Source organism: Petromyzon marinus, unplaced genomic scaffold (assembly GCF_048934315.1).
Source record: "Petromyzon marinus isolate PM22_M1 ecotype Great Lakes invasive population unplaced genomic scaffold, UKy_Petmar_22M1.pri1.0 PM_G_Scaffold_34, whole genome shotgun sequence".
Lineage (NCBI taxonomy): Eukaryota > Metazoa > Chordata > Hyperoartia > Petromyzontiformes > Petromyzontidae > Petromyzon > Petromyzon marinus.
This window is the reverse complement of record NW_027422917.1, coordinates 1377418-1400328: the sequence shown is the minus strand read 5'-3', so window position 1 is coordinate 1400328 and position 22911 is coordinate 1377418. Positions and strand designations below refer to the sequence as shown.

Here is a 22911-nt window from a genome sequence, read left to right as displayed (position 1 = left end):
CCGCAGACACAGAGAGACTCACAGAGACCCAGAGACTCACAGACACAGAGACCCAGAGAGACCCACAGAGACTCACAGAGACCCGCAGACACAGAGACACTCACAGAGACCCACAGAGACCCACAGAGACCCACAGAGACCTGCAGACACAGAGACACCCACAGAGACCCAGAGACCCGCAGACACACAGACACCCACAGAGACCCAGAGACCCGCAGACACAGAGACACCCACAGAGACCTGCAGAGACCCACAGACACCCAGACCCACAGAGACCCACAGACACAGAGACACCCACAGAGACCCACAGACACCCAGACCCACAGAGACCCACAGAGACCCGCAGACACAGAGACACCCACAGAGACCCACAGAGACTCACAGAGACCCAGAGACCCGCAGACACAGAGACCCACAGAGACCCACAGAGACCCACAGACACCCAGACCCACAGAGACCCACAGAGACCCACAGACGCCCAGACCCACAGAGACCCGCAGACACAGAGACTCACAGAGACCCACAGAGACCCGCAGACACAGAGACACCCACAGAGACTCACAGAGACCCACAGAGACGTGCAGACACAGAGACACCCATAGAGACGCACAGAGACCCACAGACACCCAGACCCACAGAGACCCACAGAGACCCACAGACACCCAGACCCACAGAGACCCGCAGACACAGAGAGACTCACAGAGACCCAGAGACCCACAGACACAGAGACCCAGAGAGACCCACAGAGACTCACAGAGACCCGCAGACACAGAGACACTCACAGAGACCCACAGAGACCCACAGAGACCCACAGAGACCCGCAGACACAGAGACACTCACAGAGACCCAGAGACCCACAGACACAGAGATCCACAGAGACCCACAGAGACCCGCAGACACAGAGACACTCACAGAGACTCACAGAGACCCACAGACACAGAGACACTCACAGAGACTCACAGAGACCCACAGACACCCACAAAGACCCAGAGACCCGCAGACACAGAGACACCCACAGAGACCTGCAGAGACCCACAGACACCCAGACCCACAGAGACCCACAGACACAGAGACACCCACAGAGACCCACAGACACCCAGACCCACAGAGACCCACAGAGACCTGCAGACACAGAGACACCCACAGAGACCCACAGAGACTCACAGAGACCCAGAGACCCGCAGACACAGAGACCCACAGAGACCCACAGAGACCCACAGACACCCAGACCCACAGAGACCCACAGAGACCCACAGACGCCCAGACCCACAGAGACCCGCAGACACAGAGACTCACAGAGACCCACAGAGACCCGCAGACACAGAGACACCCACAGAGACTCACAGAGACCCACAGAGACGTGCAGACACAGAGACACCCATAGAGACGCACAGAGACCCACAGACACCCAGACCCACAGAGACCCACAGAGACCCACAGACACCCAGACCCACAGAGACCCGCAGACACAGAGACACTCACAGAGACCCAGAGACCCACAGACACAGAGATCCACAGAGACCCACAGAGACCCGCAGACACAGAGACACTCACAGAGACTCACAGAGACCCACAGACACAGAGACACTCACAGAGACTCACAGAGACCCACAGACACCCACAAAGACCCAGAGACCCGCAGACACAGAGACACCCACAGAGACCTGCAGAGACCCACAGACACCCAGACCCACAGAGACCCACAGACACAGAGACACCCACAGAGACCCACAGACACCCAGACCAACAGAGACCCACAGAGACCCGCAGACACAGAGACCCACAGAGACTCACAGAGACACAGAGACCCGCAGACACAGAGACCCACAGAGACCCACAGAGACCCACAGACACCCAGACCCACAGAGACCCACAGAGACCCAGAGACACCCAGAGACCCACAGAGACCCACAGACGCCCAGACCCACAGAGACCCGCAGACACAGAGACTCACAGAGACCCACAGAGACCCGCAGACACAGAGACACCCACAGAGACCCACAGAGACCCGCAGAGACCCACAGAGACTCACAGAGAACCACACAGACGTGTAGACACAGAGACACCCATAGAGACCCACAGAGACCCACAGACACCCAGACCCACAGAGACCCACAGAGACCCACAGACACCCAGACCCACAGAGACCCGCAGACACAGAGACACTCACAGAGACCCAGACACCCACAGACACAGAGACCCAGAGAGACCCACAGAGACTCACAGAGACCCGCAGACACAGAGACACTCACAGAGACCCACAGAGACCCACAGAGACCCACAGACACCCGCAGACACAGAGACACCCACAGAGACCCACAGAGACCCACAGACACAGAGAAACCCACAGAGACCCACAGAGACCCACAGAGACCCATAGAGACTCGCAGACACAGAGACACCCACAAAGACCCACAGAGACCCACAGAGACTCACAGAGACCCACAGAGACCCGCAGACACAGAGACACTCACAGAGACCCACAGACACAGAGACACCCACAGAGACCCACAGAGACCCACAGAGACCCACAGAGACTCACAGAGACACTCACAGAGACCCACAGAGACCCACAGAGACCCACAGAGACCCACAGAGACCCGCAGACACAGAGACCCACAGAGACCCACAGAGACCCGCAGACACAGAGACCCACAGAGACCCACAGAGACCCACAGACACAGAGACACTCACAGAGACTCACAGAGACCCACAGAGACCCGCAGACACAGAGACCCACAGAGACCAACAGAGACCCACAGACACAGAGACACCCACAGAGACCCACAGCACGGTTGGCTACTTTACGGCGCGAAACAAGTTCAACGTGCACACGTACACTCGTAGACACCCACAGACACCCAGACCCACAGAGACCCACACGTACACGCACGCACACGTGTGTGTGCGTGCGTGCACGTATGTCTACATGTGTGCGTGTACGTGCGTACGTGCGTGCAAGTGCGTGTACGTGCGTGTACGTGCGTGTGTGCGTGTGTGTACGTGCATGTGTGTACGTGTGTGTACGTGCGTGTGCGTGCGTGCATGTGCGTGCGTGTACATGCGTGTACGTGCATGTGTGTGCGTGCGTGCACGTGCGTGTACGTGCGTGTGCGCGCGTGTACGTGTGTGTGTGTACGTGCGTGTGTGTACGTGTGTGTACGGGTGCGAGGGGCTGGTAACCCCTCCACCTTCAATTAATTACCACTAAACCACGAGTTAAACTGAAATATGTAACTAATAAGCTTGTGCCGGAGGCCCCGGAGGACCAGGCGTCTATGACGTCTCCTGGCCAAACCCCAATTGGCGGAGCCAGGAGATTGAATATCTACCCTCGGGGCTCCTCCAGAAACAACGAAAAGCCACTACGGGTGGCCACGTGGAATGTTCGAACGCTCACTGCGGAGGAGAGGCTGCCACTCCTCTGTCGGGAGCTGGAACGGTACCGCCTGGATCTGTGTGGCATTCAGGAGGTCCGGTGGACCGGCTCTGGCTCCTGCCACCATGAGGGGTGGACCGTCCTCTACTCGGGGCAGCAGACTGCCAAACAACAGGGTGTGGCTCTTCTTTTGAACAAAAGAATGAGGGGGCGTGGGAGCGTAGCGGTGAGGTGTGAGAAGCTGTAAGTCGCAGGCTACTTTGGGCTCGCCTTCCCATCAACCGGAGGCGAGGAATGGTGGTCGTTGTTACTTATGCCCCCACCAAAGATGAACATCCGTGGAGGGATGCAGGCAAAGCCGATGAGTCAGATGCCTTCTATGACCTCCTGTCACAGGTGCTGGCTAAAGTGGCCCCTCGGGATAGAGTTAACATGTTGGGTGACTTCAATGCCCGAGTTGGTCATGATACTGGCACCTGGTCTGGAGTGATTGGAGGGCATGGGCCAGATCAGCTCAATAACAACGGTAGGAGGCTGCTAGATTTTTGTGCAGCCCATGGGCTTGTAATTACCAACACGCTGTTCCGGCATAGGCGCATCCACACAACATCATGGATGCATGCCGGGTCCAAGCAAGAACATCTGCTGGACTACATAGTGACGGACCAGCGGATGCGAGCCCATGTCCTTGACACCAGGACCTACCGTGGAGCTGATCTGCCCTCTGACCATCGACTAGTCATCTGTAAGATGTGCCTGCCATTCTTCCACTCCGGTGGTGGGTGTATACCCAGGACCCCATTCCAACCTAAAGTGGCCTGGTCTCAGTTATCTGATGAAAGTTGCAAGCGAGAATTTCATCATCGCTTGCGGCTGGGATTGGCATCGTCCTCCACTCCTCCTGATGTCGAGGGTAAATGGGCGAGGTTTAGGACTGTGACTCATGCAGCTGCAATGGCTGCTTTGGGTACGCGGTCCAGACCTCCCCATAGACCCTGGCTGACAGAGGAGGTGTTCAGGATGGTTGAGAAAAAGCGACAGGCCCACTGTCATCGGCTACAGAATCCCACGTCAGAGAATGTGGAGGCTTACCGCAGCCTTCGCTCGGAGGTTCGGAGAGCCGTGAGGCGCTGCAAGGATGGGTGGTAGTCGCGGGTTGCTGAGGAGATTGAGTCTGCCTCAGTGGCCCGTGATCACAAATCTCTATTTAACTCCATCAAAAAAGTAATTTGCAGCGCCACACCTATTACCATCATTAGGGGAAAAAACGGTGACCCAATCTCCGACCCCCAGAAACAGGTTTGCAGGTTTTCTGAGCATTTCTGTGAGGTCCTGGGGGAGGGAAAATCCCTCAGCCAGGAAAACATCGTGGCACAAAGTGAGGATGACCCTGCTGAGGCTGCGGTGCCTCAAATATTGGAAGAAGTCACCCCCTGTGAGTGGCTGGCTGAGGTGCCATATGTTGAGGAAGTACTGAAGGCGATCCGGAGTCTGAGACCAGAAAAGGCAGCGGGCAGAGATGATCTCCCAAGCGAAATGCTGAGGGAGGGCGGCGTTTGTGCACAGACTGCCCTATATGACATCATAACAACAGTCTGGACCACTGGATGGGTTCCGCAGGATTGGAAGGATGCCCTGGTGGTCCCCCTTTTTAAGAAGGGGGACCGCACAGACTGTAACAACTACAGGGGCATCTCACTCCTCAGTGTGCCGGGAAAGGTCCTGGCAAGGATTATTCAACATCGCCTTGCCAGGCATGCTGAGGAGAGGCTTGCGGAGCCCCAATGCGGTTTCAGGAAAGGGCGGTCCTGCACAGATGCCATATTTTCTGTCCGTCTGCTACAGCAGAGGTGTAGGGAATTCCAACAAGACCTACATCTCTGCTTTATTGACCTGGTCAAGGCCTATGATACCATCAGTAGGCCTGGGCTCTGGGTTGTTCTTCGTGCTTTTGGAGTACCTGACCCTCTGCTCACGATCATTAAGGACCTTCATGATGGTGAGCGGGCCCGGGTAAAACTACGTGGCCGGGAGTCAGAGCCATTCCCTGTTAACCTTGGGGTGTGACAGGGATGTCCTCTGGCTCCCACATTATTTAACATCTACTTTGACCACGTAGTTCGTGAAGCCTTCAATAGCTGTACCGGGGGAATCTCCATATGGTACAGATATAATGGGAGGCTGATCGACGCCCGGGTGCGGTCAAGGGATGGCTCCCTATTGCTCAACCATGTTATGTATGCTGATGATTTGGTAATAACTGCTCATTCAGAGGAGGAGTTGGAAACGCTGCTGCTGAGACTGGAGCGTGCCACTAAGAGGTGGGGCCTTACCATCAGCCCCACCAAAACTAAGCACCTGCCTGGGTATTTTGTACCATCGGACACTCCGCCCCCAAAACTCCCAATCGGTGATGGGGCAGTTGTGGAGAGAGTGGAGAGTTTCCCATACCTGGGCAGTGTGCTTATGACTGGCTCCAGTTTAACAGCAGAGGTCTCACTCCGAATCAGTCGAGCGGCAATATCTTTTCATCGGTTGCGTAACGCTGTGTGGAAGCTACCTGGTCTGTCGCTCCGCACTAAGCTTCAGGTCTTCTCGGCCACGGTCATTCCCTCCCTTCTCTACGCTTGCGAAACGTGGACCCCCCTAATGGAACATCTTCGCCGGTTAGAAACATTTATGCTGGCCTGCCTACGATCCATCCTGGGTTTAACCAGAATGGATTGTGTGAGAAGCTCACAAATCCTTGAAAGATCTGGGCAAGGTCCCATCGGTGAGCTCCTCCGGCGGGGAAGGCTGCGATGGCTGGGTCATGTAGCCCGCATGCCCAGCCACCGCATGCCGAAACAGCTTTTGTTTGGCCGGATTGAGGGGGCTACGCGGGCACGGCACGGGCTAGAGAAGAGATGGAGTGATGTGGTACAGGAGGACGTGGAGCTGAGTGGACTTGCCGATGACTGGTACCAGCGGTGTCAAGATCGGCCTCTGTGGAGGAGGCTCGTGAAGGACGCTACTGGGCAGTTGGAGGCAGTCACCCTCCAACAACAACGGAGGGCGGAGGAGCGACGCTCACAACAACGAGCGGAGCGCCGGGTGGCTAAAGCACAGCAGGTTGCCACAGTCAGTCGACCCGTGGCACCTGGGTCTGCCCCGTGACCTCCTGCCAGCGGGCGTTCGACACTTCACGTGGCCTCAGGGTGCACATAGCCTGGCACAAGCGTCGTGGTGACGTCACCGCCACTTAGTGGCGAATGGCGGTTGTTGTTGTTGTACGTGCGTGTGTGCATGTACGTGCGTGTGTGTGCGTGCGTGTGTGTACGTGCGTGCGTGTACGTGTGTGTACGTGCGTGTGCGTGCGTGCATGTGCGCGTGCGTGCGTGTACGTGCGTGTGCGTGTACGTGTGTACGTGCGTGTGTGTACGTGCGTGTGCGTGCGTGTACGTGTGTACGTGCGTGTGCGTGCGTGTGCGTGCATGTGTGTACGTGCGTGTGCGTGCGTATACGTGTGTGTACGTGCATGCGTGTGTGTACGTGTGTGTGCGTGCGTGTACGTGTGTGTAAGTGCGTACCTGCGTGTGCGTACGTGCGTGTGCGCGTGCGTGCGTTCGTTACCCAGCACGGTGAGCCTGATGGTCTCCAGCTTGATGAAAGTGCCGAACTTCACCTTGCACGTGTAGACGCCGGCGTCGCTCGCCCGCAGCCCGGCGATCTGCAGCGACGCGTCCCTCCGCGTCGCGTTGCGGGCGAATCGCACGCGGGACGCGAAGTCCGGGTAGATGTGCCCCTCGCCCCCGGCGAACGTGGCAACCTGAGGGCAGGGGGGTGGGAGACGGACAAAAAGGGCTCCGCCATCGCCACCGCCGCCGCCGTGAGGCTATCCGCACGTACCTACACGGAGACAATTTCAACCGAGGAGATGGATTCTGGGCTTAGCAATCGTCGGAAGGATTTGACAAACCATTTGGGGTCTTAATTGATTGTTCACGCTTACGGTTACCAAGAGAGATTCGTTCATGAGGCTATCCGCACGTACAAACACGGAGACAATTTCAACCGAGGAGATGGATTCTGGGCTTAGCAATCATTGGAAGGATTTGATAAACCATTTGGGGTCTTAATTGCTTGTTCACCCTTACGGTTACCAAGAGAGATTCGTTCATGAGGCTATCCGCACGTACAAACACGGAGACAATTTCAACCGAGGAGATGGATTCTGGGCTTAGCAATCGTTGGAAGGATTTGACAAACCATTTGGGGTCTTAATTGATTGTTCACGCTTACGGTTACCAAGAGAGATTCGTTCATGAGGCTATCCGCACGTACAAACACGGAGACAATTTCAACCGAGGAGATGGATTCTGGGCTTAGCAATCATTGGAAGGATTTGATCAACCATTTGGGGTCTTAATTGCTTGTTCACCCTTACGGTTACCAAGAGAGATTCGTTCATGAGGCTATCCGCACGTACAAACACGGAGACAATTTCAACCGAGGAGATGGATTCTGGGCTTAGCAATCGTTGGAAGGATTTGATAAACCATTTGGGGTCTTAATTGATTGTTCACGCTTACGGTTACCAAGAGAGATTCGTTCATGAGGCTATCCGCATATACAAACACGGAGACAATTTCAACCGAGAAGATGGATTCTGGGCTTAGCAATCGTTGGAAGGATTTGATAAACCATTTCGGGTCTTAATTGATTGTTCACGCTTACGGTTACCAAGAGAGTTTCGTTCATGAGGCTATCCGCACGTACAAACACGGAGACAATTTCAACCGAGGAGATGGATTCTGGGCTTAGCAATCGTTGGAAGGATTTGATAAACCATTTGGGGTCTTAATTGATTGTTCACGATTACGGCTACCAAGAGAGATTCGTTCATGAGGCTATCCGCATATACAAACACGGAGACAATTTCAACCGAGGAGATGGATTCTGGGCTTAGCAATCGTTGGAAGGATTTGCTAAACCATTTCGGGTCTTGATTGATTGTTCACGCTTACGGTGACTTTCAGACCGCATCCATTATTTTCGTCTCCCCCCTCCTCTTTTCCGAACATAGATGGACTCGTCCATCTGAACAAACTTCCAAATCGCTCTCCGTGGTGCTGACGTTAAAAAAAACCCGCCATTTTTATTCAAATTGTTCTTGCTGTGGTTTTCACACCTGACGATGATTGCTTCTTGTGTTGCAGTTGAAACGTCGTGAGAATTTTATTGTTTTATATTTTTATTATTTTATTGTTTCCCTTCTACGTGGCGGTGACTTTACCGAAAGAACCAAGAATAAGACCCTATAGTTCAGTGGGCTTTACCAGGTTTAAATTTACATTTATTTTTATACTGTTCAATTGATTTGTTTTCCTATACGTTGCACTCCTGACACGTGTTCTTGTAGCCGTTTGTTGTTGGAACGTTCTGACCCACCCCATCTGTGAACAAAGAGCTTTACAGCTCATCGGATTCCTCCTGCAGTGTATATACATATTCCGATTCTGTTTCGATTTAAAGCTTTCGTGACTGCAGGGATTCACATTCTTGGTTCTTTCGGTAAAGTCACCGCCACGTAGACTGGAAATAAAATAATGAAGTCAAGTAATAATGCAATTCTCACGATGTTTCGGCCACAACACAAGTGGCCTTCTTCAGGTGAAGAAACAGGGCTATCAAGAAGACGGAGCTTGAATGAACGCTGTTAAGCAAGGACCACGTCTTTTGAAGCTGTGTGGACGGAATTTTGATTTAAAGCTTTCATGACTGCAGTGATTCATATTGTTAGCTCTTTCGGTAAAGTCACGTTGAAGGGAAACAATAAAATAATAAAATATATATAAAACAACAATATTTTTTATTGTTTTATATATTTTATTATTTTAATATATTTTATTATTTTATTGTTGCCCTTCAACGTGACTTTACCGAAAGAGCTAAGAATATGTGTGGGCAGAGTTGAATTAGCATGTTACCATCCCACCTCCCTCTCCGGAGGTGAGGCTGGTAACATGCTAATTCAACTTCGCCCACACAGCTTCAAAAGACGCGGTCCTTGCCTGACAGCGTTCATTCAAGTTCCGTCTTCTTGATAGCCCTGTTTCTTCACCTGAAGAAGGCCCACTTGTGTTGTGGCCGAAACGTCGTGAGAATCGCATTATTATTATTATTTTATTTCATTATTTTATTTCCAGTCTATGTGGCGGTGACTTTACCGAAAGAACCAAGAAGGTGAATTCTGATTCTGTACGAGCCTGTGAGGGCGGCTTCTGTGTAGGAGCCTGTGGGGGCGGCTTCTGTGTAGGAGCCTGTGGGGGCGGCTTCTGTGTAGGAGCCTGTGGGGGCGGCTTCTGTGTAGGAGCCTGCTGGTGCCTGTGTAGGAGCCTGTGGGGGCGGCTTCTGTGTAGGATCCTACGGGCGCCTGTGTAGGAGCCTGCTGGTGTCTGTGTAGGAGCCTGCTGGTGCCTGTGTAGGAGCCTGCTGGTGTGTGTGTAGGAGCCTGCTGGTGTCTGTGTAGGAGCCTGCTGGTGTCTGTGTAGGATCCTGCTGGTGTGTGTGTAGGAGCCTGTTGGTGCCTGTGTAGGAGCCTGCTGGTGTCTGTGTAGGAGCCTGCTGGTGTGTGTGTAGGAGCCTGCTGGTGCCTGTGTAGGAGCCTGCTGGTGTGTGTGTAGGAGCCTGCTGGTGCCTGTGTAGGAGCCTGCTGGTGCCTGTGTAGGAGCCTGTTGGTGCCTGTGTAGGAGCCTGCTGGTGTCTGTGTAGGAGCCTGCTGGTGTGTGTGTAGGAGCCTGCTGGTGCCTGTGTAGGAGCCTGCTGGTGCCTGTGTAGGAGCCTGTTGGTGCCTGTGTAGGAGCCTGTTGGTGTCTGTGTAGGAGCCTGCTGGTGCGTGTGTAGGAGCCTGTTGGTGCCTGTGTAGGAGCCTGCTGGTGTCTGTGTAGGAGCCTGCTGGTGTGTGTGTAGGAGCCTGCTGGTGTCTGTGTAGGAGCCTGCTGGTGTCTGTGTAGGAGCCTGCTGGTGTCTGTGTAGGAGCCTACTGGTGTCTGTGTAGGAGCCTGCTGGTGCCTGTGTAGGAGCCTGCTGGTGCCTGTGTAGGAGCCTGCTGGTGCCTGTGTAGGAGCCTGCGGACTTCTACGTAGGAGCTACGGGCGTCTCTGAGTAGGAGCCCAAGGGAGTCTCTGAGTAGGAGCTACAGGCGTCTCTGCGTGTCCGATGGGCGTCTCTGAGTAGGAGCTACGGGGGTCTCTGAGTAGGAGCTACGGGCGTCTCTGAATAGGAGCCCAAGGGAGTCTCTGCGTAGAAGCTACGGGCGTCTCTGAGTAGGAGCTACAGGCGTCTTTGAGTAGGAGCTACAGGCATCTCTGAGTACGAGCTACAGGCGTCTCTGAGTAGGAGCTAAGGGCGTCTCTGAGTAGGAGCTACGGGCGTCTCTGAGTAGGAGCTACGGGCGTCTCTGAGTAGGAGCTACAGGCGTCTCTGAGTAGGAGCTACAGGCGTCTCTGAGTAGGAGCTATGGGCGTCTCTGTGTAGGAGCTACAGGCGTCTCTGAGTAGGAGCTACGGGCGTCTCTGAGTAGCAGCTACGGGCGTCTCTGAGTAGGAGCTACGGGCGTCTCTGAGCAGGAGCTACAGGCGTCTCTGAGTAGGAGCTACGGGCGTCTCTGAGTAGGAGCTACAGGCGTCTCTGAGTAGGAGCTACGGGCGTCTCTGAGTAGGAGCTACGGGCGTCTCTGAGTAGAAGCTACAGGCATCTCTGAGTAGCGATGTGCGTCTCTGTATCCCTCTCTCTTCCTCACGTAGATGTTCGTAGTGGGCATCTGCAGGAACCACTCCACGTCCAGGACCTCGGTGTCCGTGGGGTCGCCCGTCCAGGTGCAGCCCAGCACCACCGTCTCCCCCTGCACTTTCTCCATCCACGAGACGGCTGCAAAGAGGGGGGAAAGGGGGTGGTGGTGGTGGTGGTGACACGGTTGTGAAGTAATATCTTCAAGTAGACTCACACAGAGACCCGTAGACTCACACAGAGACCTGTAGACTCATACGGAGTCCCATAGACTCACAGAGACCCATAGACTTTACACAGATACCCGTAGACTCACACATATACCCATAGACTCACACAGAGACCCATAGACTCACACAAATACCCGTAGACTCACACAGACACCCGTAGACTCACACAGACACCCGTAGACTTACACAGAGACCTGTAGACTCACACGGAGACCCATAGACTCACAGAGACCCATAGACTTTACACAGATACCCGTAGACTCACACATATACCCATAGACTCACAGACACCCGTAGACTCACACAGATACCCGTAGACTCACACAGAGACCCGTAGACTCACACAGAGACCCGTAGACTCACACATAGACCCATAGACTCACACAGAGACCCGTAGACTCACACTGAGACCCGTAGACTCACACAGAGACCCGTAGACTCACACAGAGACCCGTAGACTCACACAGATACCCGTAGACTCACACAGAGACCCGTAGACTCACACAGAGACCCGTAGACTCACACAGATGCCCGTAGACTCACACAGAGACCCATAGACTCACACGGAGACCCAAAGACTCACAGAGAGCCATAGACTTTACACAGATACCCGTAGATTCATACAGAGAACCGTAGACTCACACAGAGACCCGTAGACTCAAACAGAGACACGTAGACTCACACAGATACCCGTAGACTCACACAGATGCCCGTAGACTCACACAGAGACCCATAGACTCACACAGAGACCCGTAGACTCACACAGATACCCGCAGACTCACACAGAGACCCATACCCAGAGAATTACACGGGGACCGATAAGATTTTATCGTGGCCTCTTGCGTTTTCACCCGCTTGAAACAAAATCAGCTAAGGTGACCCACTCCTGGGCGGAGGGGTACGTCTATATGCACGCTGAACTTCTTTCGCACAACCGTAACGTAGCCAACCGTGCGAATTGGAAGTGCGGGGGAAGGACAAAAAAACTAAACGTTAAAAGCAGATTGTTGTTGTGGTGGTGGTGGTGGCTAGACTCTCGTTGCGAAAGCTCCCTCCTCGCGGTGGCCATGAACAACACAGAGCTGCCTCTGAGCTGCCTGCTTCTTCAAGTGACTCTCTGTGGTTCACTGGGAACGGAACCCGCGGAAGTGGACATCACAGAGCTGCCTCTGAGCTGCCTGCTTCTTCAAGTGACTCTCTGTGGTTCACTGGGAACGGAACCCGCGGAAGTGGACATCACACATTGAAGTATCACCTATGAAGTGTCACCTATGAAGTGTCACCTATGAAGTGTCACCTATGAAGTGTCACCTATGAAGCGTCACCTATGAAGTGTCACCTATGAGTATCACCTATGAAGCGTCACCTATGAAGTGTCACCTATGAAGTGTCACCTATGAAGTGTCACCTATGAAGCGTCACCTATGAAGTGTCACCTATGAAGTGTCACCTATGAAGTGTCACCTATGAAGTGTCACCTATGAAGTGTCACCTATGAGTATCACCTATGAAGCGTCACCTATGAGTGTCACCTATGAAGTGTCACCTATGAAGTGTCACCTATGAAGTATCACCTATGAAGTGTCACCTATGAAGTGTCACCTATGAAGTATCACCTATGAAGTATCACCTATGAAGTATCACCTATGAAGTGTCACCTATGAAGTATCACCTATGAAGTGTCACCTATGAAGTATCACCTATGAAGTGTCACCTATGAAGTATCACCTATGAAGTATCACCTGTGGTATCACCTGTGGTATCACCTATGAAGTGTCACCTATGAAGTGTCACCTATGAAGTGTCACCTATGAAGCGTCACCTATGAGTGTCACCTATGAAGTGTCACCTATGAAGTGTCACCTATGAAGTATCACCTATGAAGTGTCACCTATGAAGTGTCACCTATGAAGTATCACCTATGAAGTATCAACTATGAAGTGTCACCTATGAAGTGTCACCTATGAAGTATAACCTATGAAGTGTCACCTATGAAGTGTCACCTATAAAGTGTCACCTATGACGTGTCACCTATGAAGTGTCACCTATGAGTATCACCTATGAAGTGTCACCTATGAAGTATAACCTATGAAGTGTCACCTATGAAGTGTCACCTATGAAGTATAACCTATGAAGTGTCACCTATGAAGTGTCACCTATGAAGTGTCACCTATGACGTGTCACCTATGACGTGTCACCTATGAGTATCACCTATGAAGTGTCACCTATGAAGTATAACCTATGAAGTGTCACCTATGAAGTGTCACCTATGAAGTGTAACCTATGAAGTGTCACCTATGAAGTGTCACCTATGACGTGTCACCTATGACGTGTCACCTATGAGTATCACCTATGAAGTGTCACCTATGAAGTGTCACCTATGAAGTGTCACCTATGAAGTATCACCTATGATGTATCACCTATGAAGTGTCACCTATGAAGTGTCACCTATGAAGTATCACCTATGAAGTATCACCTATGAAGTGTCACCTATGAAGTGTCACCTATGAAGTATCACCTATGAAGTATCACCTATGAAGTGTCACCTATGAAGTGTCACCTATGACGTGTCACCTATGAAGTGTCACCTATGAGTATCACCTATGAAGTGTCACCTATGAAGTATAACCTATGAAGTGTCACCTATGAAGTGTCACCTATGAAGTATAACCTATGAAGTGTCACCTATGAAGTGTCACCTATGAAGTGTCACCTATGACGTGTCACCTATGACGTGTCACCTATGAGTATCACCTATGAAGTGTCACCTATGAAGTATAACCTATGAAGTGTCACCTATGAAGTGTCACCTATGAAGTGTCACCTATGAAGTGTCACCTATGACGTGTCACCTATGACGTGTCACCTATGAGTATCACCTATGAAGTGTCACCTATGAAGTGTCACCTATGAAGTGTCACCTATGAAGTGTCACCTATGAAGTATCACCTATGATGTATCACCTATGAATTGTCACCTATGAAGTGTCACCTATGAAGTATCACCTATGAAGTATCACCTATGAAGTGTCACCTATGAAGTGTCACCTATGAAGTATCACCTATGAAGTATCACCTATGAAGTGTCAACTATGAAGTGTCACCTATGAAGTATCACCTATGAAGTATCACCTATGAAGTATCACCTATGAAGTGTCACCTATGAAGTATCACCTATGAAGTATCACCTATGAAGTGTCACCTATGAAGTATCACCTATGAAGTGTCACCTATGAAGTATCACCTATGAAGTGTCCCCTATGAAGTATCACCTATGAAGTGTCACCTATGAAGTATCACCTATGAAGTATCACCTGTGGTGTCACCTATGAAGTGTCACCTATGAAGTGTCACCTATGAAGTGTCACCTATGAAGCGTCACCTATGAGTGTCACCTATGAAGTGTCACCTATGAAGTGTCACCTATAAAGTGTCACCTATGACGTGTCACCTATGAAGTGTCACCTATGAGTATCACCTATGAAGTGTCACCTATGAAGTATAACCTATGAAGTGTCACCTATGAAGTGTCACCTATGAAGTATAACCTATGAAGTGTCACCTATGAAGTGTCACCTATGAAGTGTCACCTATGACGTGTCACCTATGAAGTGTCACCTATGAAGTGTCACCTATGAAGTGTCACCTATGAAGTATCACCTATGAAGTGTCACCTATGAAGTGTCACCTATGAAGTATCACCTATGAAGTGTCACCTATGAAGTGTCACCTATGACGTGTCACCTATGAAGTGTCACCTATGAGTATCACCTATGAAGTGTCACCTATGAAGTATAACCTATGAAGTGTCACCTATGAAGTGTCACCTATGAAGTATAACCTATGAAGTGTCACCTATGAAGTGTCACCTATGAAGTGTCACCTATGACGTGTCACCTATGACGTGTCACCTATGAGTATCACCTATGAAGTGTCACCTATGAAGTATAACCTATGAAGTGTCACCTATGAAGTGTCACCTATGAAGTGTCACCTATGAAGTGTCACCTATGACGTGTCACCTATGACGTGTCACCTATGAGTATCACCTATGAAGTGTCACCTATGAAGTGTCACCTATGAAGTGTCACCTATGAAGTGTCACCTATGAAGTATCACCTATGATGTATCACCTATGAAGTGTCACCTATGAAGTGTCACCTATGAAGTATCACCTATGAAGTATCACCTATGAAGTGTCACCTATGAAGTGTCACCTATGAAGTATCACCTATGAAGTATCACCTATGAAGTGTCACCTATGAAGTGTCACCTATGAAGTATCACCTATGAAGTATCACCTATGAAGTGTCAACTATGAAGTGTCACCTATGAAGTATCACCTATGAAGTATCACCTATGAAGTGTCACCTATGAAGTATCACCTATGAAGTGTCACCTATGAAGTATCACCTATGAAGTGTCACCTATGAAGTATCACCTATGAAGTGTCACCTATGAAGTATCACCTATGAAGTATCACCTGTGGTATCACCTATGAAGTGTCACCTATGAAGTGTCACCTATGAAGTGTCACCTATGAAGTGTCACCTATGAGTGTCACCTATGAAGTGTCACCTATGAAGTGTCACCTATAAAGTGTCACCTATGACGTGTCACCTATGAAGTGTCACCTATGAAGTGTCACCTATGAAGTATCACCTATGAAGTATCACCTATGAAGTGTCACCTATGAAGTGTCACCTATGAAGTATCACCTATGAAGTATCACCTATGAAGTGTCAACTATGAAGTGTCACCTATGAAGTATCACCTATGAAGTATCACCTATGAAGTGTCACCTATGAAGTATCACCTATGAAGTGTCACCTATGAAGTATCACCTATGAAGTGTCACCTATGAAGTATCACCTATGAAGTGTCACCTGTGGTATCACCTATGAAGTGTCACCTATGAAGTGTCACCTATGAAGTGTCACCTATGAAGTGTCACCTATGAAGCGTCACCTATGAGTGTCACCTATGAAGTGTCACCTATGAAGTGTCACCTATAAAGTGTCACCTATGACGTGTCACCTATGAAGTGTCACCTATGAGTATCACCTATGAAGTGTCACCTATGAAGTATAACCTATGAAGTGTCACCTATGAAGTGTCACCTATGAAGTATAACCTATGAAGTGTCACCTATGAAGTGTCACCTATGAAGTGTCACCTATGACGTGTCACCTATGAAGTGTCACCTATGAAGTGTCACCTATGAAGTGTCACCTATGAAGTGTCACCTATGATGAAGGTCTGACACGCGAGGGAGACTGTGTCCAGGAAAGACAAAGCTCCCCCGTGTAGCCTTCAACAGGCTGTAGGGGCAAGTGCTGCTAGCGAGTCAGCAGCAGCAGCAGCTGCTACAACATGTGACACAGCACCACGCCCGGCCGCCTTTGTCTCCCTCCCTCCCCCCCCCAGTGGCGACGTTCAACCCAGTCGCTAACCACTGCGCCACCGCTCCCCGTTACCGCACCAGCCTCGTGTGCCAGGCTAGGTTCACTTTGAGACATCGAACACCCCCTCACAGATCCGCACCGCCCGCACCGCCCCCGCCCACCACCGTTATCAACGCCGCTCGTGCCAGGCTAGGTGCACTTGGGAAAACAGAACAAACTTACCCAAACAAACACACACACAAACACAAAGCCTCGCCAATAAGACGGCACGACCAGCGAGACAGCCGCCGACTCACCGCTCATAGCGATCGCAGTCACCTGCAGCAGCAGCAGCGGCAGCAGCAGCGGCAGCAGCAGCGCAGAGCGAGACACCGCCATAGCCGCCATCTTGTCTTCTCCTCGTCTCTCTCGCGCCCTGACGTCACGCATCACGTGGGCGAGGGGCGGAGCTCCGGTGGATTCACCCCCCCCACACGCAACCCCCACCCACGAAACTACCCCCACCCACGCCCACGCCCCTCACCCCATTCACCCAACCCACTCTCTCCCACCCCTACGCTCTCAACACGTCACGTGGGTGAGGGGCGGAGCTCCGGTGGATTCACCCCCCACCCCCTCCTCACGCAACCCCCACCCACGAAACTACCCCCACCCACCCACCCACGGCCACGCCCCTCACCCCATTCACCCAACCCCCTCTCTCTCTCCCCCACTCCGCTCTCAACACGTCACGTGGGCGAGGGGTGGAGCTCCGGTAGACTCCCCCGCCCCAACCACGCCCCTCTTTACAAGGACCCTCCCCCTTCCCTAAGACCTCGGCAAGGTTAAAGGTCAAAAGCAACGAGCCGACTTTTGCCCGATCTTTGACCCTTACCGTCATTCACCATCATCATTACCATCATCACCATCATCGTCATCATCATCACCATCACCGTCAACATCATCATTACCATCATCACCGTTATCATCATCACCGTCATCATCACCGTCACCATCATCACCATCATCACCACCGTCATCGTCACTGTCACCGTCACCATCATCACCGTCATCATTACCATCATCACCATCACCGTCAACATCATCATTACCATCATCACCATCACCGTCAACATCATCATTACCATCATCACCGTCATCATCATTACCATCATCACCATCACCACCATCACCGTCATCATCACCGTCGTCACCATCATCACCGTCATCATCACCATCACCATCAACCTCATCACCGTCATCATCACCATCACCGTCATCATCATCACCGTCATCACCGTCATCACCATCACCGTCATCATCACCATCACTGTCATCACCACCGTCACCATCATCATCACCGTAATCATCATCATCACCATCATCATCATCACCGTCATCATCACCATCATCATTACCATCACCATCATCACCGTCACCATCATCACCATCATCACCGTCGTCACCGTCATCATCACCATCACCGTCATCGTCACCGGTGGACCAAGCAACTCTCCTCACGTGACCCCTCAACAACAATGGACTACACCCACGGGCGGAGTTTTGGGGTGGGGTGGGGGGCAATGCCCCCCCTAACCTGCACACCTTCATCAATGTATGTTCAGTAGTTTACAAGTTAGGGGCGGGGGGGGTGGAAGTTTTATTAAATGGACCCGCGATTCCGAACGCGAGGGACAAAGCAAACTGGAACCCAACTGTGCTTCCATTCCGCTGCATCTTGCATAGAGAGCGATGTAAAATAATCCACCGCATTCTCCTGTTCAAACTCGACAAGTACTTATTAAATTATTACACAAACCCCCTGCCACTAACTACCACCCCCCCACCCCCCCCCCCCCCTCGGTAAATATGAAAATCAAACGCTGCCTATGAATACGACGCAAATCCTGATGCAGGTTTGTGTCTCTAGATCATCGGGCGTTCTTCATCACCCCCAGGGGGAATGCGAGATGCCCTCTCTGGGCGTGCGAGACGACACGGCCAGACGTTTCTTTAGAAGGCAAATCGGAAACACAATTCAGGCGTGGGCACGTTGGCGTTGCAGCTCTTTCTTACGTCTCAACGAGAGCATCGTGGGGGTGGGGAGTGTTTGAGGAAGGGAGGGGGAGCGGTTGTCGTGCATGGAGCGACCGGTGACGGTGCTTTAGTAGCAATGTGGAATTTCCACAGACCAATTCAGGACCTCATATTCTTGGTTCTTTCGGTAAAGTCACCGCGTAGAAGGGAAACAATAAAATTATAAAAATTAAATCACGACGTTTCGACAGCAACACAAGCAATCATCATCAGGTGTGAAAACCACAGCAAGAACCATTTGAAAAAAAAAACGCCACTTTTTTCAAATTTTCTTGCCGTGGTTTTTCACACCTGATGATGATTGCTTCTTGTGTTGCAGTCGAAACGTGGTGATTTAATTGTATTGTTTTATATTTTTATTATTTTATTGTTTCCCTTCTACGTGCTGGTGACTTTACCGAAAGAACCAAGAATATGAATCCCTGCAGTCACGAAAGCTTTAAATAAAAAATTCAATTCAGGAGCGTGAACAGGGAAGAGGCGGTGACGGAGCTCAGCGCTCGCTTGAGGCTCAGTCTCTGAAACGAGACGCTACGTCGAGTTACTGCAGACACACGGTCGGTATGAAAAACATCACCAACGTTTATTCAACTCGCCATAGTACAGCACGCTACGCACGGTCACACGGCAGCGGTCACACGGCAGCGGGGGAAATGAACAACCTTCTCTGGTTCTTTCGGTAAAGTCACCACCACGTAGAATGAGAATAAAATAATAAAATAACACGATGAAATTCTCGCGACGTTTCGGCCACAACGCAAGCGGCCTTCTTCAGGTGAAAGGAACAAACCTGTCGGGACGACGGAGCCTCTTCTCTGTTCAGAGCTACATTGAAGCTCTGTCGTCCCGGCAGGTTTGTTCCTTTCACCTGAAGAAGGCCGCTTGCGTTGTGGCCGAAACGTCGTGATAATTTTATTGTGTTATTTTATTATTTTATTCTCATTCTACGTGGTGGTGACTTTACCGAAAGAACCAAAGAAGATGAATCCTTGCAGTCACGAAAGCTTCAAGTCGAAATTTAAAATGAACAACGGTTCACAGCAACGCAACGCGTCCTCACGCAAGCACCCTCCTGAAGCGCGCGTCCCGAGACTCGGGCGAGGCTTTCCCGGGAAATCGACGACGCATCATCATCATCATCATCAGAAGAACGGTTAGCGCGCCGTCCTCTGAACCCGCTGACCCGACCTTCATTGCCGGCCGCGGTTAACTTAAATGGCAAGCGATGTCCGGATCGGTCCCCTTCAGCAACCCGCGCCGACCGGCACGGTGAAGTATGGCCTCGCAACCCCCCCATTACATATTCTTAGCTCTTTCGGTAAAGTCACCACTGGCACAAAAACTGACACCTTTATTCAAGGCATCACGTTTGCAATAACCACAACACAAGCAGTCAAAATGCAAACAAACAAAAAAGACAACTCTGATAATGATATTGGCACTGTCCTTGAATTTGATTGGTCCACACCCGAGACAGCTTTTCTTAGAGCCCTTTAGTCTCCGCTGGTGTTGGACCTTTTGGCGTCTTCTGGTCCAACACCAATGGAGACTAGGCTCTAAGAAAAGCCGTCTTGGGTGTGGACCAATCAAATTCAAGGACAGTGCCAATATTATTATTATCAGAGTTGTCTTTTTTGTTTGCATTTTGACTGCTTGTGTTGTGGTTATTGCAAACACGATGCCTTGAATAAAGGTGTCAGTTTTTGTGCCAGTTAAAAGGGTAAAACCTATTCCTATATCTTGTTACTGGGAAAGGAGGTCTCATAATGAGAATGATTCTGCGAGGCCGTTGGCGATGGAGGTTAAGCCCATCGGCTCGCCGTCAACTCGCCGCGCGCTCGCGCCGAAAGGCGAGCCGTGTCCGCGAAGAACCAACGCCGGCTGAAGCCGCGATCGGACCGCGGGAGTGGAACCCGTGGTCCTCGGTGGTCCCCCAGTCCCCGACGGAGCTCAGCCACTCGTGGACGCCCGCCCGAGGTACACGCAACAACCTCCTTCCCGACGTGCGACACGCGACTCCGTCACGATCGCGCCGCAGAAACCCCACCGTGGATTTCGTGGTGGTTTCCGTGCCGTTCCCGCCCACCCCCCCCCCCCCCCCCAAACATTTTTATATCATTAGAACGTAAAACAACGTAAACAACGCATTATAATAATAATCTAATTATACGATGTGCATGGGCATCGTTGGGTATTCAAGAAAAGAACGAGGTTTTTGTAACGGATGCACCGGGGCTTCCCAAACTTGTCTCCGTTGTCTTGTGGCACTGGGCGGAGTCGGGATGCCCTCCGGATGTCTGCACTTTGACGCCGTTTGCAAAACCTTAAAGGGAAAAGAACCCCGCCACAAAGAACAAGGAATGAAGATCCGAAGGCCGGCGGTCCCTCCCCACCCACCGGCGGTCCCTCCCCACCACCCATCGGCAGTCCCTCCCCACCCTCCGCCGGTCTCTCCCCACCACCCACCGGCGGTCTCTCCCCACCCACCGGCGGTCTCTCCCCACCACCCACCGGCGGTCTCTCCCCACCCACCGGTGGTCCCTCCCCACCCACCGGCGGTCTCTCCCCACCACCCACCGGCAGTCTCTCCCCACCACCCACCGGCGGTCTCTCCCCACCACCCACCGGCGGTCCCTCCCCACCACCCATCGGCGGTCTCTCCCCGCCCACCGGCGGTCTCTCCCCACCACCCACCGGCGGTCTCTCCCCACCACCCACCGGCGGTCTCTCCCCACCACCCACCGGCGGTCTCTCCCCACCACCCACCGGCGGTCCCTCCCCACCACCCATCGGCGGTCCCTCCCCACCCACCGGCGGTCCCTCCCCACCCATCGGCGGTCCCTCCCCACCCACCGGCAGTCCCTCCCCACCCACCGGCGGTCCCTCCCCACCCACCGGCGGTCCCTCCCCACCCACCGGCGGTCTCTCCCCACCCACCGGCGGTCCCTCCCCACCCACCGGCGGTCTCTCCCCACCCTTTCTCATCGTCTTCATCGGCCAAACCTCCACTTCCTCCCCCTCTCCTGCCGGGAAAACAACAACAACATGATAATTGTTTTTTTTTACCCTTTTATCTGACAACAAAACTGACACCTTTTTTAACAAGGAGTCATGTTTACATTGACCACAATACCTGCGGTCGGAACGCAAACACAAAACAACAACTCTGATAATGTATGTGGCACTGTACTTGAAATTGATTGGTCCACACCCGAGACAGCTTTCTTTAGAGCCTCGTGCATACATTATCAGAGTTGTTGTTTTTTGGTTGCTTTCCGACCGCAGGTATTGTGGTCAATGTAAACATGACTCCTTGTAAAAAAGGTGTCAGTTTTGTTGCCAGATAAAAGGCTAAAAAAACAATTATCATATTTTGTTACTGGCAAATGAGGTTTCCAATGGAACAACAACAACAATTACCATCGTCATCGTTGCCTGTAGATGGTTGTTGCCTTCAATGCCGTTGCAAAGTACCTTCGTCTTAGAGAAATCAATGTCGTGTGAGCCCACCGCATTAAAACAATGATTAGCACACGGCCGAGGTATTGGTCCTACCGTGTTTCAGATCTGACTTATGGTCACGAGAACGGTCCGAGACACGTCGCTTAGTTTCCCCAATGTAACGACAGCTTAGTTTGTAGACGCTGGGGTATTGCATGTCAGGGATCACATCCTTCACAGATGCGATCAGATCACGAATTTTACGTGCTGTGTTAATTCGAACCTGCATTTTGTGTTTGCTCATTGTTTTTTAATTATTTTTGGTGACCTCTTGCTATGGCAAGGTGATGTTTTTGAATTGGGTCCTCAGACGGTTATTTCCCAACGGTTGGGGTGATAGCTTTACGGATTGTGTAGTCTGAATATCCATTCATCTTGAGAGCTTGGTGTACGTGTTCAAGTTCACTGGCTCGGTGATGACGGTCGGAAATACATCCAGCTCCATAGTGTAGAGCTTTGATGAGGGAATTCTTCTGGGAAGGATGGTGGTGGGAGTCAGGTTTTAGATAAGCATCCGTATGGGTGGCTTTCCTGTAGACAGAGTGTCCCAT

The 22911-nt window shown here is 51.6% G+C and overlaps 1 protein-coding gene across 3 annotated transcripts in view; it reads right to left on the bottom strand.

The window, feature by feature from the left end:
- LOC142915740 (coxsackievirus and adenovirus receptor homolog) overlaps window positions 1–17203 on the bottom strand; it is a 67201-nt gene extending 49998 nt beyond the window's left edge. For all 3 annotated transcript variants that reach the window (XM_076061440.1, XM_076061441.1, XM_076061442.1), the window contains exons 1-3: window positions 17080–17203; window positions 11163–11290; window positions 6992–7187 (exon numbers count right to left, since the gene is read on the bottom strand). In XM_076061440.1, coding sequence (XP_075917555.1) covers window positions 6992–7187; window positions 11163–11290; window positions 17080–17170 — 415 coding nt within the window. In that variant the 5' untranslated portion in view covers window positions 17171–17203. The remainder of the gene's footprint in view (window positions 1–6991; window positions 7188–11162; window positions 11291–17079) is intronic.
- Window positions 17204–22911: the final 5708 nt, after the last annotated feature.